Source organism: Hemiscyllium ocellatum, chromosome 9 (genome assembly GCF_020745735.1).
Source record: "Hemiscyllium ocellatum isolate sHemOce1 chromosome 9, sHemOce1.pat.X.cur, whole genome shotgun sequence".
NCBI classification, from domain to species: domain Eukaryota; kingdom Metazoa; phylum Chordata; class Chondrichthyes; order Orectolobiformes; family Hemiscylliidae; genus Hemiscyllium; species Hemiscyllium ocellatum.
In genome coordinates this window covers 83,434,873-83,451,198 of record NC_083409.1, presented here as the reverse complement: position 1 = coordinate 83,451,198, position 16,326 = coordinate 83,434,873, and the positions used below count along the sequence as shown (strand labels likewise).

At 40.4% G+C, this 16,326-nt stretch overlaps 1 protein-coding gene across 2 annotated transcripts in view; it reads left to right on the top strand.

Annotated features, from left to right (window-relative positions):
* LOC132818789 (BTB/POZ domain-containing protein 19-like) overlaps positions 1 to 16,326 on the top strand; it is a 151,556-nt gene that overhangs the window by 103,915 nt on the left and 31,315 nt on the right. For both annotated transcript variants that reach the window (XM_060829872.1, XM_060829873.1), the window contains exon 5: positions 13,364 to 13,432. In XM_060829872.1, the coding sequence (XP_060685855.1) occupies positions 13,364 to 13,432 (69 nt within the window). The remainder of the gene's footprint in view (positions 1 to 13,363; positions 13,433 to 16,326) is intronic.

Sequence of the window (16,326 nt, the reverse complement as noted above, 5' to 3'; positions counted from 1 at the left end):
CACAACTTACATTTCTACCTATCTTTATGTATTAAACAAATTTAGCAACCATTTTGGAAGTTCTGTCTGCCCTGTCAGATAGATTTAAAATAGCCCATGGCACTAGTTGAAAAACAGTGTAGTTTGCTTTTGTGGTTTGACATTTTACAGTAAGAAATGAAAACATCACAGTATAAATATCATTTATAGTGTGATAACAGTTTAGATTAGATTAGACTTACAGTGTGGAAACAGGCCCTTCGGCCCAACAAGTCCACACCGACCCGCCGAAGCGCAACCCACCCATACCCCTACATTTACCCCTTACCTAACACTATGGGCAATTTAGTATGGCCAATTCACCTGACCCGCACATCTTTGTGACTGTGGGAGGAAACCGGAGCACCCGGAGGAAACCCACGCAGACACGGGGAGAACCTGCAAACTCCACACAGTCAGTCGCCTGAGTCGGGAATTGAACCCGGGTCTACAGGCGCTGTGAGGCAGCAGTGCTAACCACTGTGCCACCGTGTTGTGAGAACATCATGCCTGAAACCACAATTCCTACTCAACAGTCTTATAGGAAATGTATAGATCATGTTGAATCTATATGATCATCAAATTGAACAAATATTTTTAAAATTGGTAACCTCAAATTAATAGGCACTAAATGAATTATAAATAGAGACCTTATAGTGGATAGTGTCCCTGACTCTGAGCTAAAAGCTCTGGTTTTAGTCCCATTCCAGAACTTAATGTCGAAGGAAAGAATATTCAGAATATGGCCATAAAGATTGTCGACCTGTAAGCTCCTCTACTATGCCTATGACAGAAGATAAGAACAGGACGATTTCCTGCTCTTCCAAGCTTGATGCAGAGCAATGCCCCCCCCCCCCCCCCCCCCCCCCCCGCCCGCCCAATGGTCTTTGACAGGCTAGTGACCATTTCCAGGAAAAGCTAGCAATTAGCACATGGTTTGCTAGTGAGTTTTGATATGTTTTGTATGCCTCATGTATCACTGGCTGTACAAAAGCTACAAATGCATTATGAAACATTTGAACAGCTTTTTCTGCCATTACTATAAAAACTAACATTCTGGTGATATAAATTAACATTAACGTTATGGTGCTTGATTTTATCTCTGGCACTTAATGGTACTCAAATAGTGCTTGACTCCAGATATTTTGGAGAATTATTTTTAGATTGATAGAATTATTATAATTGTCTATACAAATAGTTCCTTTCTGGAGCATTTCAATGCTCTTTATAAAAATATGTAACTGGGTAATCATATAAAGGGCGGTAACAGGTTTGTCATTGAATATTATTCACATTCAGTAGTAGAAACATTCAGCATATTATTTTTTGGAAATTTAGTTGAAGATGTGAGTGAACTTTATCACATTCTGAGGGGATGCACTGGTAAAAAGATTGAGAACCCAGAACTTAAACTCATATCCACTATTGACTGTATTGTCCACAATGTTTGTCTTGTCTCAACAGAAATTGTGCTCTTTACTCCTGGGAAGATAAAAATTATAATGTAATGCAGTGAGACAACACTTGTCTTATTCTGAGAATTCACCATGGAAACCAGGGTTGCAGCCAACATTAAAAAAAAGTCTCAAGTATGGAGCATCTGGTGATCTGGCACCACTAAATTCTGACAATGTCAAGGCAATTTACTTGTTCAGGAAAGAAAAATGATTAGACACTCAATTCCTTTAAAAAAAAATGTTTTCAAAAACTATCTTTTCTTCATTTAACATTTAGTGAGGCAAAAACACTACATTTTGTCATTATTTCAGTTAATGTCAGCCTGAGATGTAATGAGTCACTCCGAGATTATTTTCTTTTAGTTTGCAAACAACATGTTTAGAAATGTTATTACATACCTCTGGAGCAGGTGGGTTTGGAACCCAGCCTCCTGGCTCAGACATAAGGACATTACCATTGCATCATAAGCACTCAAAGATGTCATTTTCTTATTATTCTAGGGATATGGGCAATATATAGGGTGTATCATCACCAATTGTCTGTGAAAAGATGGTTGTTATCTTTTGCAGTTAATGCAGTTCATGTGCTGAGCATACTCCCATGATGTTTGCCATGATCAGGAATTATTTGTTTAAGTCAGAGTATTGAGTACAGGAGTTGGGAGATCATGTTGTGGCTGTACAGTACATTGGTTAGATCACTCTTGGAATATTGTGTACAATTCTGGTCTCCTTCCTATCAGAAGGATATTGTGAAACTTGAAAGGGTTCAGAAAAGATTTACAAGTTGCCAGGGTTGGAGGATTTGAACTATAGGGAGAGGCTGAATAGGCTAGGGCTGTTTTACCTGGAGCGTCGGAAGCTGAGGGGTGACCTTACAGACGTTTATAAAATCATGAAGGGCATGGATCAGGTCAATAGACAAAGTCTTTACCCTGGGGGTGGGGAGTCCAGAACTAGAGGGCATAGGTTTAGGGTGAGAGGAGAAACATATAAAAGAGACTAAGGGCAATTTTTTTCACACACGGGGTAGTACATGTATGGAATGAGCTGCTAGAGAAAGTGGTGGAGGTTGGTACAATTGCAACATTTAAAAGACATCTAGATGGGTATATGAATAGGAAGGGTTTGGAGGGATATGGGCCGGGTGCTGGCAGGTGGGACTAGATTGGGTTGGGATATCTGGTCGGCATGGACGAGTTGGATCAAAGGGTCTGTTTCCTTGCTGTACATCTCTATGACTCTATGGATGCTTGTTTGGGGTGGGGGGAGTTGGGGTCTTCATAACAGTCACTTGTATGTGCTAATCTCATTCTTCTGTGTGGTTATGGCTGTGGGATATTGCTGAAGGAGATGTGCAAGTGACTGCAATGCATCCTGTAGATGGTACACATTGCACCTGTAATAAACGTAAAAGGTAAAGTGACCATAGTCCTACCAGATCATGAAGCTGCTTTCTGTCATTAGAGAGAGATGACTGGGGGTGGTTTAACTTAAGACTCACCACACTAAAGGCAAGGGGAGAGGTTCAGAAGGAGACCCTTTCATGATAATCTCAGCCAGTGCAGGAATTGAACTCACTCTGATTAGATTAGATTAGATTAGATTCCCTACAGTGTGGAAACAGGCCTTTGGCCCAACATGTCCGAAGAATAACCCACCCTGTCCCATTTCCCTCTGTCTAATGCACCTAACACTATGGGCAGTTTAGCGTGGCCAATTCACCTGACCTGCACATCTTTGGACTGTGGGAGGAAACCGGAGCACCCGGAGGAAACTTCTGTTGGCATTATTTTATATCACAAGCTAACTGACTCCAGGGTCAAGCTGCAGCACATGATGATAGGCAGGGAGGATGTTTAAGCTCGAGGATGAAGTAATGAGCTGGCAACTGCTTTATCCTGAATCATGTTGAGTTTCTTGAATGTTGTTACAGCTGCTCCCGACCAAGCAAGTGGAAAATATTTCATCGTACATCACACTTGTGCCTTGTGGGTGGCAGTGAGGTGTTTGATTTTGCTTCAGTCTATGAAGTGAGAGCCTCCCAACAGCTTGCAGTGGAATATTACAGCCCACTGTCAGTGTAAATAAAAGGTCCAGGCTTGATTCTATGTTCTATGATACCCAGTTTGAGCTGAATTCTCTGATATCCCCTTGGCTTTACAATTGCCTTCAATGCCCATGGGTCTAGGGGGCAAAATCAAAACAGCTGATGAAAAATCACAGGAACATGACCATAAAGTGACATGGGGAAACAGCAGGGGAAAGTTCAATGAGATCGTCAACTATGAATCTGAGAAGGACAAATCAGAGTATGTTTTAAATGGTGAGAAGCTCGGAGTTGGGTAGGAGTAAATTGGCCAGGGTACCCTTGTACACATAACCTCAGCACCTTATGAACAGTACAAGCATTAATTGAAATGTCCAATGGAATACTGCCAATTAGCTCAAGGGAGTTATATTTTAAAAGTGAGGAAGTGATGCTCTGCTTGCACATAAGCTTAGTCAGCTTTACACTGTTCAGTGTGTACTGAACCTCAGGGAAGGTATTTTACCCCAGGAAGAGAAATATTGAAGATTCTCTGCAATTATATTTGGGCTTTAAAGAGTTAAGAGATGAGGCCAGGCTGCATACATTTGGCTGGTATTTGTTTGAATTTAAGAGATGATCTACTTGAGGGTTTTAAAATGATGAAAAATGTTTGATAGAGTGAACAGATAATTTGTTTCCAATGGTAGGGGAATCCAGAACAAACTGGCATACTCTTAAAATCAGGCTAGGCTGTATAGGCATAAAATCCGAGAGCATTTTTCACCTGGTCAGTGTGTCATTCTGGAAGTTGCTACCCTGAAACACTGTGATTGCTGACCGTATTTAAATGTTCAAGACTGAGATCAATATCAAGAAATATGTAATAAAGGGAGGTAAGTTGAGGTACAGATCAGTGAAGTGCAGTTTTGAGAAGCTAAATGGCATACTTTTTCCCTGCTGGAAAATATATATGTGAATACTATTTGGGAAGATTCAGATTGGCTGTTTTGACCAAGTTTAGGAATTTTGTGATACTCTCTTGCTCGAACAATGATAAGATTTGGTGGGATTGGGCAGCGGTAAACATCGGTCCCTCTAGTGATTTGATTTGCCTCCTGCCTCAAGTATCATACACTTCTCAAACTTTAAGAAGGCAGATGGAGACAGACTTGCTAAATCCACCCACAAGAGGCAGAAGCATAGCTAAATACTGATATTTTCTGTAATCTGATTTCTCCACTTGCAAGTGGAAGAAATAATAAGGTAAATGCCCAGTCCTTTCCATGGGCTCACTTCCTTAATTTTCTTTCCAGGCAACATCTTGCCATAAAAACTGATCTACATTTTTGGTTTCCAAAACCAAACTAAAGTCTATATCTCACAATTCTTTGTTGAAAACCTAATGTTGCTTGAACAAGGGATTTGTTCCATGTTTCTGTTCATTCTAATTCCAGGAAGTAGAGAATCAATATTTTTGACACCTTCACATATAGTGACTTGCCAGTATGTCTGTGAACTACTGCCATCAGTAAAACAGATATCCTGGCAGGAGTACACTCCTTAAAAATGTGTTGCTGGGAAAAGCGCAGCAGGTCAGGCAGCATCAAAGGAACAGGAGAATCGACATTTCGGGCATAAGCCCTTCTTCAGGAATGAGAAGGGTGTGCCAAGCAGGCTAAGATAAAAGGTAGGGAGGATGGACTTGGGGGAGGGGCATTGGGAATACGCTGGGTGGTACACTCCCTAAAGATATTTAATGTTTCTAGGATTTGTCAATAGAGCGTATAGATGAACAGCTATGATGTTGTTGATTGATAGAGTAGGCTTCAAGAAATCTATATCCTACCCCTGGTCATATTTCCTGTTTTTTTTTTGCTGTCCCCTCTTCTATGGGATATTTGTTGACCACCAGCTAATATATCTGATTAACTCAGATGATGAACCTCAGAAGAAGCAATAGAGTTTCACTTTATCTGTTTGGAATAGAAGGATCCCTACAAGTGTGGAAAGAGACCATTTGGCCCATCAATTCTACACAGACCCTCCAATGACCAAACAGACCTGATCTTCTCTCTGTAACCTTCCATTTCCCATGGCCAATCCACCTAATTTGCACATCTTTGGACTGTGGGAGGAAACTAGAGCACTCACGGAAACCCAAGCAGACATGGAGAGAATGTGCAAACTCCACACAGTCACGTGAGGCTTGAATTGAATGAGGTCCCCGTGAGGCAGCAGTGTTAGCTACTGAGCCATCATGCTAACCTCAGTGTCCCTCAAAGTGGCTTGCTTGGCTTCAGTAATACCTCTGTCTGGGTCATGCAAATTGATTTTAAAATTATGCCCGAATCATTAAATATACCGCAATGTTTTCCAGGAAAAAGTGTCCTAAATATTCTAAATGTCAAATATTCCAAAATATGACAAACTCCACATAGAGAAGCTAAGTTCATGCACTCAGCAAGAGGGTGCCTGGTGCCTATGGACCTATACCATTCGAAGAGTTAGACTTTTCAAGGGAAGAGAAATTGAGATAGGAAAATGTGGACATACGTTCTTATACTCGAACTGGAACAGTTCTGAATGGGCATTTATTGAGTAGGGATTGATGATCAAAATCTCTTTTCAATCAATAGCATGGTGTACTAGAATGGCAAGATGCTGCTGTAAATACAGATCCTCACATGATAATTTCCAAAGCTCAATTGGCGTATGTCAGGGAGACACTGAGCTGTAGAATATTGCAACAACAAACGATGGAAAATCTCTTTTTGAGCTGCTGTTGCCTGGGCAACTGATCATTTGGCTATCCTGTACAATTACAAATAGTATGGGTAATGGAAATATGAGGAGGCAACATACCTGAAGTGTAATTTACTAAATGTGCATGCATTCACTCAACAGGTCTATAACTTGCTTTGTCTTTTTAATAATGTGTGGGGAAGGCAGTTAAAGTATAGGTTTACACATTCCTGAGGGCACATGTTTAAATAGGTTCTTACATTCTTGTGGTTTATTGTCAGTGAACACTGAATTTTCTAATTACATTTACACAATTTTGGTTTTGTGGACACCTGCCAGTGTCTGTTGCAGCTTGAGGCTATTTCTGTCTGACATTCACAATAGACCTAAGACTGTCTGTCTCCTCCCTTTCACAGAAATTTTAAAAAACACCACAAAAGCAAGATCTTTCAAGTATATACTATGAAGTTTAAATGCAGTAAATACACAAGGTTTTTGACGTTTGCTACAATTTATGGGTGGAAAAAAATGAGGAAATTCTCGCTATAATTTAAAAGACCACGTTCCCAAAATGAAACAAACAGTCCAAATGCATTTAATTAGATATTAATTGAGTGATTCAATTAAACTTAAAATAATATTGGTTCTACAAATGAATTTCACTTCTTATACACTTAAATGCAGCAAAATTGTGGATAGAGCAGAAAATATTTATATTTTGGGTAATTCAGTATACTGGAGCTCTCTTTTGTACTTGGGATTTATGTGCAACTCCAGCTCAGACAAATTGGATGAAAATCTTCTAGGTCTGATGATAATAACTGGTGAATATTGTTAGAACATCTGCCTTTTGCCTCTTTGACCATCACACAAATTTATTTCAGTCGCTGAGATATGGTCTCCTACATCTTAGGTATTATATAAAGGTATACACAACTGTGTCAGTGAAAATTGAGTAAACTCAAAGTATCGAAATAATCAAGAACAAGGGAATAGGTTATATGGTGAGTTGGTACCTTTTCCACCTGTGCAAACATTTCACTCTCTCGGCTCCTCTGTTACTCATTTCTAGCCAGCTTTCTAAATTCTGATTGCAGGACCACATCCCCCTTCCTATCTATCTAACTGACACTGGTGTGGACCATAACCTGCGGCTCTTCTCCCCAGAAGAATGTCTGGTCCTAGCAGGTTCAGGTGAAGACTGTCCCAGTGGAAACAGCTGCCACTTTCCCAAGTCCTATTATCAGAATTGAAGCTTTTTTTCCTCCCACACCAGACTACAAGCTGCACATTGATTTCTCTTGCTTTAATTATCCTCTGTCACTTTGCTGATGGTTCAGGTTGTGGTCTAGAAATTATCAGCTTTGAACTTATACATTATAAGTTAACTCATTGCTGTCCACAATCCCTATGCAGACCCTCTATCCTAGTTCTCTTTGTCATTTGTACCCATATTGACCATGACAACCAGATCATGCCCCTTCTCACTGCGAGTATCTCTCCACCCCTGAGAAGATGTTTAGAACCCTAGTACTGGGCAGACCACATATCCTCCAAACTCATTCTTGGCTGTAGAAAACTGTGTCTATGCCCAGCCTATGATCTTCCCTACTACGTTCCTATTTACTTCTTCCACAGCCTTCGTTGGTTAGAACATTGAGATTGGAGTTGCGACATCATGTTACAGCTGTACAGGACACTGGTGAGATCAATTTCAGAATACCATGTACAATTCTGTTCATCCTTCTCTAGGAGTTCTGCACCCCCTCAAGTTATTATGGGAAGAGGCCAGTTAGGCTGGGGCTTTTTTCCTGGGAGCATTGGGGGCTGAGGGCTGACCTTATGGAAGTTTATAAAATCATGAGGGGTATGGAAAGAGTGAATCACTAAGGTCTATTTCCTAAGATGGGTGAGTCCAAAACTAGAGGACATATGTTTAAGGTGAGAGGGGAAGCATTTAAAAAGGACTGGTGGTGTAGTTTTTTTTCAAATAGAGGGTGGTACGTGTATGGAATGAGCTGCCAGAGCAAGTGGTGAGGCTGCTACAATTACAGCATTTAAAAGGCCTCTATGGTTTCCTGATGATGGTACCGTGGACTGTTTGCTAATCAACCTTCCAAACCCCATTAATATCTATAGAATGACAAAACGTTATGGGAGTTCTTAAAGGATATTCTGAAGAATGCAGATGCAGGAATTCTGAGGAAGGGTCACTTGACCTGAAACATTAACTCTGATTTCTCTCCACAGATACTGCCAGACCTGCTGAGCTTTTCCAGCAATTCTCATTTTTGTGAAAGATGCAAGCAAGTTGATTCTGAAAGTTGCTAAGTTGGTTTCAAGCGGCAATCTAAATGATCAATTTATAATTTGCTGCTCAAAAGTATTATTATTGTACCCTAAACAAATGAGCCCTAACCCATTAATTAACATAACACACTTGAAATCCATTTGAAAATTAAAATCTACTAAAGGAGGTACATCTTAATTAATAATATACCTCAATTCCCATGTATAAATTTTCAGTTGAATAGCATTTTAACACTGCTAAGGTCCAAGACTAGACCACCCAGAATTATGTTACAGTCTGGCTAGGGACCAAAGATTGAGATGCCAGATACTTACTAACAAAACGGAGGCACAAAATAAACACCACACTTCACTAAACTAAATTAGAACAGCAACGGAATGTAAAATATATTTACAAATGAAATTCTAATGCTGGAATGAACCTGAAGGTATGGATAACAGATCAACTGTGGTTGAACATTTCACCAAGCATATCAACTGACAAATACAGTCAAGACGGATTCTATGAATTTCACAGCAACCACCCTCCCCCATTGCGCACAGCAATACCAACACCCTGGGCCATAAGTTACTATACCTTACAAACAATTCCAATTCTTCTCTTTCAGAGACCATTCTTTGGAATCTCTCCAAAAACCAGTCTGTTATGATCTGTCTCAGTGATTGTTCACATTTTTTTAGTTCACCCTCATTTCCTGGGACTCCACTTTCCTGGATCCTGCATATTCATTCCAGCACACTTCACTGCCAACTCCAGCTTTTTTGTTGACAGCTAGCTCCCACAAGCTGGTATTCACCCTGGATTTATCCCACTTCTAATGCTTCTTGAACAACTGCTGCTTGTCTTTTGGGCTTGTTCCATCCCATTCTCTGCTTCATCCAAGTCTCCAACCTCTATCACCTGCACACAAGGGCTTCTCTTGAATTCTAACTCCAACACTTAGCTGCATCTACCGCTTCTCAGGACTTTTTCTGAGTCCTAACTGTATCAATTAACTACACCTAACAGCTCCGAGGGCTTCTTGTCCTGAGTCCTAATTACATGGAACTATCAAAAGGCTCTTAGGGCATCTTCCTGAGCTCCAAGTACACATAACCAATGGCCTTCAGTCACCTTTTCAGCAGCACAGCCACCAGTGCACCTCCTGCATGGTGACTGCTTCTCATTTCCCCCATCTCTCTCTCTCTCGCTCTCTCTCTCGCTCTCTGTCTAACAGACTAACTCCAAATGAAACCAAAAGAGAAAATGCTGGAAAATCTCAGCAGGTCTGGCAGCATCTGTCAGGAGAGAAAAGATGTTTTGAGTCTAACTGACCCTTTGTGAGCTTCGACAAAGGGTCAGTTAGACTTGAAATGTCAGCTCTGTTCTCTCCTTACAGATGCTGCCAGACTTGCTGAGATTTTCCAGCATTTTCTCTTTTGGTTTCAGATTCCAGCATCCGCAGTAATTTGCTTTTAACTCCAAATGAATCTGTTTATCTGTTCTTGAGTCCTCCATGAACCTTCTTGAGTGGCCTTTTGAAAATCTTGCAGCAAGTACCACACCGGTTGATAGGCAAAATTGAATTACCGAGTTCCTTTTGTGTTGCAATTTTCATAATCAGCTGGCTTACATAGTACAACATGGATATAAAAAATGGACTTCATTGCAACACACACATGCAATGCCTCAAGTTTGATCTCTTTGCCAGAGGAAACTTAAAGAAAAACTTGTATTTATATAACTTTGTTTATCACCTCTGAATATAAAGCATTTTGAGACAGTCAATTAAATATTTTTGCGCTATGGCAAGTGTTGCCATTTTGGATACAGCACAGCCATACTGAGTGTAAAAAAGGTCCACAAACAGCAATTTGATATTGACCAGATAATCGTTTTATCCCATAAAGTCTGCTTATCCAAGTTAATCTGTTCTTCTGCTTTAAAATGGTGAAAACTAAATACAAACTGAAATGAAATGGTATTTGCTTTGGCTTGGGACCTACAGAGCTATTTTAGAACTTGAGTGACTTGCTCATTAAGAAATATGTTAGGCAAGATGCACATGGAGGCAAAAGGTCCTCTGATACGAAAGAAACAAATGAACTATTGGGCTCTTACAACAATGCAGCAATTCTACCACACATGGATCAAACTCTCAATAATGTTTTGTGGGTGAAAGTGAACTGGACTGATGACTACAAAATCCATGCCTTCCTTACATATATATTAGCTAGGATGTATTCATTTGTAAATCTGTCTCTTGTTATATTTCCCTTGGTCAACATCTATATCGGTTCATGTTTCTATTCATGTCTAACTGTCTTTATGTTTATTCAGCTGTCTATTTATGTACATTTACATTTTTCCTGTTTCCATTTAAGTCATTCTTCATTTTGCTGAATAAGTTCTTGGGACGTTTTAAGGCATTGGAGTTTTGTACACTTAAAATTGTTCATGCATGAAATCTCTAAAGGTAGCATTACTTGAGACTGAAGTATTGCACTTGTCTTTATCTCCTATTTATGAAATGAACTTCACATGGAAGAGAATATGACTGAACAAGTTCTGACCTTCAGATTGTGTGTGGTTTATACCACTCGTGCAGGTCATTTGATCTGACTCAGACTAGATTCTGATCAAAATGATAATGGATCACCCACACCTTCACAGTTCATCAAAACTGAGTGAAACTCAATTGACCATTGACCCATTTAATAGTTATAAATAGATCATACACTTAAAAATTATGCTACTATCTTTAAAGGTTAAGAATCAAGACTCTGAGATTTAAGCACAATGAAGACAATGCCCAAAGAAATATCGAATTAAAGCAGCAAAATACTTTATTAAATATAAATAAATTTTAATTTTAATGTTGCTTAAACTTCCTTATGGAGCTTTTTTCTGGAGATTATGTAACTTTTCAGTGAGAAGATAACACTCTGGCCATATCTTCCATTGCGAGTAATTGAGTAGAAACAGCGTGCTGCTGAGAATAATGATAGTTGCACTTAGTCTTGGCTGAGTCTAAAAGCAAAAAATGGCTGAGAGAGGAAAATACCTTTCATAATAGCTCACTTTTCTTACTGGGAGAAGTCAAATCTCTAATTATCATGTTGTCACTTAATGCAGCTTAGTTCAGTAGTTTACTGCATTCAAAGTTGCTGTGCATATACTCTCCTGTAAAATTACACCTTTCATCTTCACTAAACTTCGACTCATTCAAACTGTACTGATTACATTCTAATTCTCATCACTCCTATTCACTCATCACCTCTGTGCTTGCTGACCTATATTCCGGCCTATCATTGTTTCAATTTTAAAATTCTCACCTCGCTTTCAAGTCCCTCCCTAACTCTTTGTCTGCTTCTCCAGCTCTCCAATTGCTGCTCCCATTGTTACTTTTTAAATGTGCCCAATTTTGGGCAAGTTACTTTTGTCCCTGTGCCAAAACAAAATCTGGGGAAATGAGTCCGCTGCTTAACTGTACTGAGTTGAAACTTAATGCTTCGATAGGTAACAACAGTGCTTCTTTCTCTTTTCCTTTCCTGAATATGTAAGCACTTACTGGGTCACCAGCTCTCTATTCCCCTCACTGTTTGCTTCTCTGGGGTAAATCTAACTGTTTAACAAAGTGAGCAGAATACAGTATAAGAGTAGCCAATTGGTTGACTGACAAAAGGCATGGAGTGGGGACAAAAGGGGTCTTTTTCAGGATAGCAACGGTGAGGAGTGGAATTCTGCAGGGGGTAGTGTTGAGATCACAACTATTCATGTAATACATGAATGATCTAGATGAAGGAACTGAGGGCATTGTTGCTAGGTTTGCAGATGACAGAAACATATTGGAGAGACAGGTAGTGCTGAGGAATCAGGAGTCTGAAGATGGACTTGGACAAGCTAAGAGAATAAGCAAAGAAGTGGCAGATGAAATACAATGTGGGAAAGTGTAAGTTTATGACTTTGGTAGGAAGAATAGAGGCATAGACTGTTTTTTAAATGGAGAAATCTGAAGCACAGAGGGAGTTTTAGTTCAGGATTCTCTTAATGTTAACATGCAGGTTCAGTTGGCAGTTAGGAAGACAAATGCAATGTTAGCATTCATTTCAGCAGGTTTAGAATACAACAGTAGCGATGTATCACTGAGGCTGTATAAGGTTCTGATCATTTGGGATATTGTGAGCAGTTTTAGGTTCTGTATCTAAGGAAGGATGTGCTGGTATTGGAGGGGTCCAGGGGAGGTTCTCAAGAATGATCCCCGAGATCAAATGACTTGTAGTGTGAGGAGAGATTGAGGACCCTGGGTCTGTACTTGATGGAGTTTAGAAGGATGATGGGATAGTCTGATTGAGACTTATTGAAAACTGAGAGGCCTGGCTAGAGTGGACGTGGAGAAGATGTTTCCAGTAGTCGAAGAGACTAGGACCCAAGGGCACTGCCTCACAGTGAAGAGCTAACGTTTTAGAACTGAGGTGAGGAGAAATGCCTTCAGCCAGAGGGTGGTAAGTTTGTAGAACTTACTGCTGCAGAGGACAGTGCAGGCCAAGCTATTGAGTGATGGAGATAGATAGGTTCTTGATTAGTAAGGGGATCAAGGCAGCAGACAGGAGAATGGGGTTGAGAAACACGCCAGATTGATCAACTGGCAGGTCACGCTCGATGGGCCAAATGACTAAATTCTGCTTCTGTACTATAAGGTCTCATAAAGGGTGGGGCGTTTGAGGTTAAGAATGAAATCCTGAGTCACCTTCCACCTGCATGAATAGACAATTGTCTCAAGCAATCAAACTGTAAAATAATCATTATTTTGTATCTCCCCAGGCTGCAGTGACATACAGACAGACCAACATGAAAGACAAATGCCTAGCTTTCATTGAGGGACACACCAAAGTGAGTACTTGAAAATGGCTAATGTATCTGATGACTTCTTTTTTAGACTCTGCTGTCAAATGAAATCTATTGAAACCAAGCTCAGGCCACTGAACCCACTCATGCAGATCAAAATATCCATCAATTGTGTGGTCCACTAACTGTGAGAATTAGCTGTGACAATTAGAAATAAATATGTTGCCGATTGATATATGTTGCCACAGCAGCAAGATTTATTTTTTAAAAATCACCGGTAGTTCTTCTATAACATGATGATTGTGTTTTTGTGCAACCCCGCATTATAGAAAACCATACTTTAAAAACAGCACTTAATGTGTTGGTGATGTAATCGCATTGCAGTCAACACATGTATAAAAAGTTCATGCTTTAGAAACAGTGTCCCCAATTTGTCAATCGCATTACATTGAATTCATATTAACAAAACGTGTTATAGTAGAACAACCTGTACAGAAGTCTATTCCGATGAAGGGCTTTTGCCCATAACATAAATCTTTCTGCTCCTTGGATGCTGCCTGACTCACTGTGCTTTTCCAACACCACGCTGTTGACTCATCTCTAGCATCTGCAGTACTCACTTTCGCCCAGTACAGAAGTCTATTTCTGACAGTCATGAAACTTAGGCGCTGCTTTTTCCAAGATGAGGGTAGAGTTGTAATGTTTTAACAGCAGATAAGTGATAGATTGTGTGCAGGTTTATCAGTTGTACTGATACTAATAGATATGTTGGAGTCCTGTTCCCTCAATTCCATTTTTTTTAAACAATTTATTAATCAGGACTGAGTTTGATTCACTCAGTTGACTGGATGGCTGGTTTGCGATGTAGAATAATGCTAACAGCATGGGCTCAGTTCTCACATTGGCAGAAGTTACCATGAAGTACTCTCCTTCAGAATCTCTTTTCAGCTGAAGTGTAGTGACCCTCAGGTTAAACCACCACCTGTCATCTCCCTCTAATGTGAGTTATCTGGTAGGACTATAATGATTTTACCTTTTTGTTAAACAGAGAAAACTTTCAGACTGGTCAGAGATGTTACTACTCACCTCTGGTATTGGGGTAAGGATGCTAGCACTGCACCATCAGAGCCGTCTTCTGTTTGATGGCAATGAGTAGGTGCAGGGATCACTTGTAACTCCCTTTCCCCTCTATGTGCATCACAATCTAGATGTATGGGTTGGCATCCATATTAGAGATTTAAATCCTTTTTTTCAAATTTCTTCTTCAACAACTCATACTTTAAAAAAAAAAATTCCTCACTAATATTTTGCTGTATCACTAGCAAATCTCGCAACCATTCCATCCCTACAATTTAGAATTCTCTTCATAAACCTTAACTTTTGCTTCCCAATCTTTAAAATCCCTTTAAACTTACCTTTGGACTTCCTCTATTAACTTTGATATTTGTTGCAGCCCATCTTGATCACCATCCTGAAATATTCTGTTTGGAAAGTTGCAATGAAGTGTACATTTTGACTATGCCACAAGCTGTGTATATTCAGCAAGATACATATGTGAGAGCTTCTTTTCAATAAAAGCTTTTCCTTACCAATTTTCTTCTCTTGTCCTCCATGCTGACTGGCTATTGAGCTTTGGTGTCATTGGAGCCATTCTAATCTTGTATTCCTTGAGCCTTAAATTTAAACAAGGCTTGTTCTAATCTCTTTGTCTGGTGTATAGAAAGTCCAAATGACTGTGTTCCTCACCTTTCTTGATCCTTATACCTTATGCAGGAATTTCAATCTGCTCCTGAGAGGTAGCCATCAGATGATAATGGACTCTCCTTTAATTATGCAGATTTGCCTACAATGGTGTCACTACAATTTTGTTACAGGTAGGGAGGGGTTGGCGTAGTGGAGTGTCACTGGGCTAGTGCCCAGGATAATGTTTTGGGGACATAGGTTCAAATGCCACCATGGCAGATGGGGAAATTTGAATTCAATAAAAAGCTGGCCAAATGACAACGATGTAATTGTTGTTGATTGTAAAAAATAAATCCATCTGGTTCACTAATGTCTTCCAGGCAAAGAAATCTGTCATCCTTACTTGGTCTGGCCTGCATATGACTCCAGACCCATAGTAATGTGGTCAACTGCCCATTCGGCTATAAATGATGGCCTGGCCAGTGAGGCACACATTCCATGAACAAATGAAAAAAACCAAGGGTTTTTGCAGACACCATTGTAGCTTGTCTAAATACCAAGTAGTGGCAAGAGGAACTGAGACTGAAATAAGCCCAGGCAGATGAGTTAGTTTTATGTTTTTTCTCACCCGGTGGGAAAGGAGAAGAAGTTCAGAGTCTTTCATGTCCAGGGTTTCTTCCCCGTTCCCACCACTCCACTCGCTTGACTGATTTTTGTTCTATGTACTTTAGATGGCATCTTACCATCTGAGTGAAACCAGCATGCCAAATACAGCTAGAGTCATAGAATCCCTACAGTGTGGAAGCACGCCACTCAGCCCATCAAGCCCACACTGCCGGTCCGGAAAGCATCCCACCAGACCCACACCCATCCCTGTAACCCTGCATTTCCCATGGCTAATCTACCTAGCCTGCACAATCCTGGGCACTACTGGGCAATTTAGAATGGCCAATCCACCTAACCTGCGCATGTATGCACTGTGGGAGGAAACTGGAGCACCCAGAGGAAACCCATGCAGATGATGGGAGAACGTACAAAGGTGCCTGAGGCTGGAATCGAACCCAGATCTCTGATGCTGCGAGGCAGCAGTACTAACCACTGAGCCATGGTGCCACCAGAGAGCCAAGGTCGCTCCGGTCTCATGTTGCTGTGGGCTAGATCCTACCTGCTTGATTGACGGTGGAGTCAAAATCGAGCTTGGATTGTCAGCAGGCTATTTCACAGTGTGTCACAGCTGAATCATGTTGCTGCTGTCA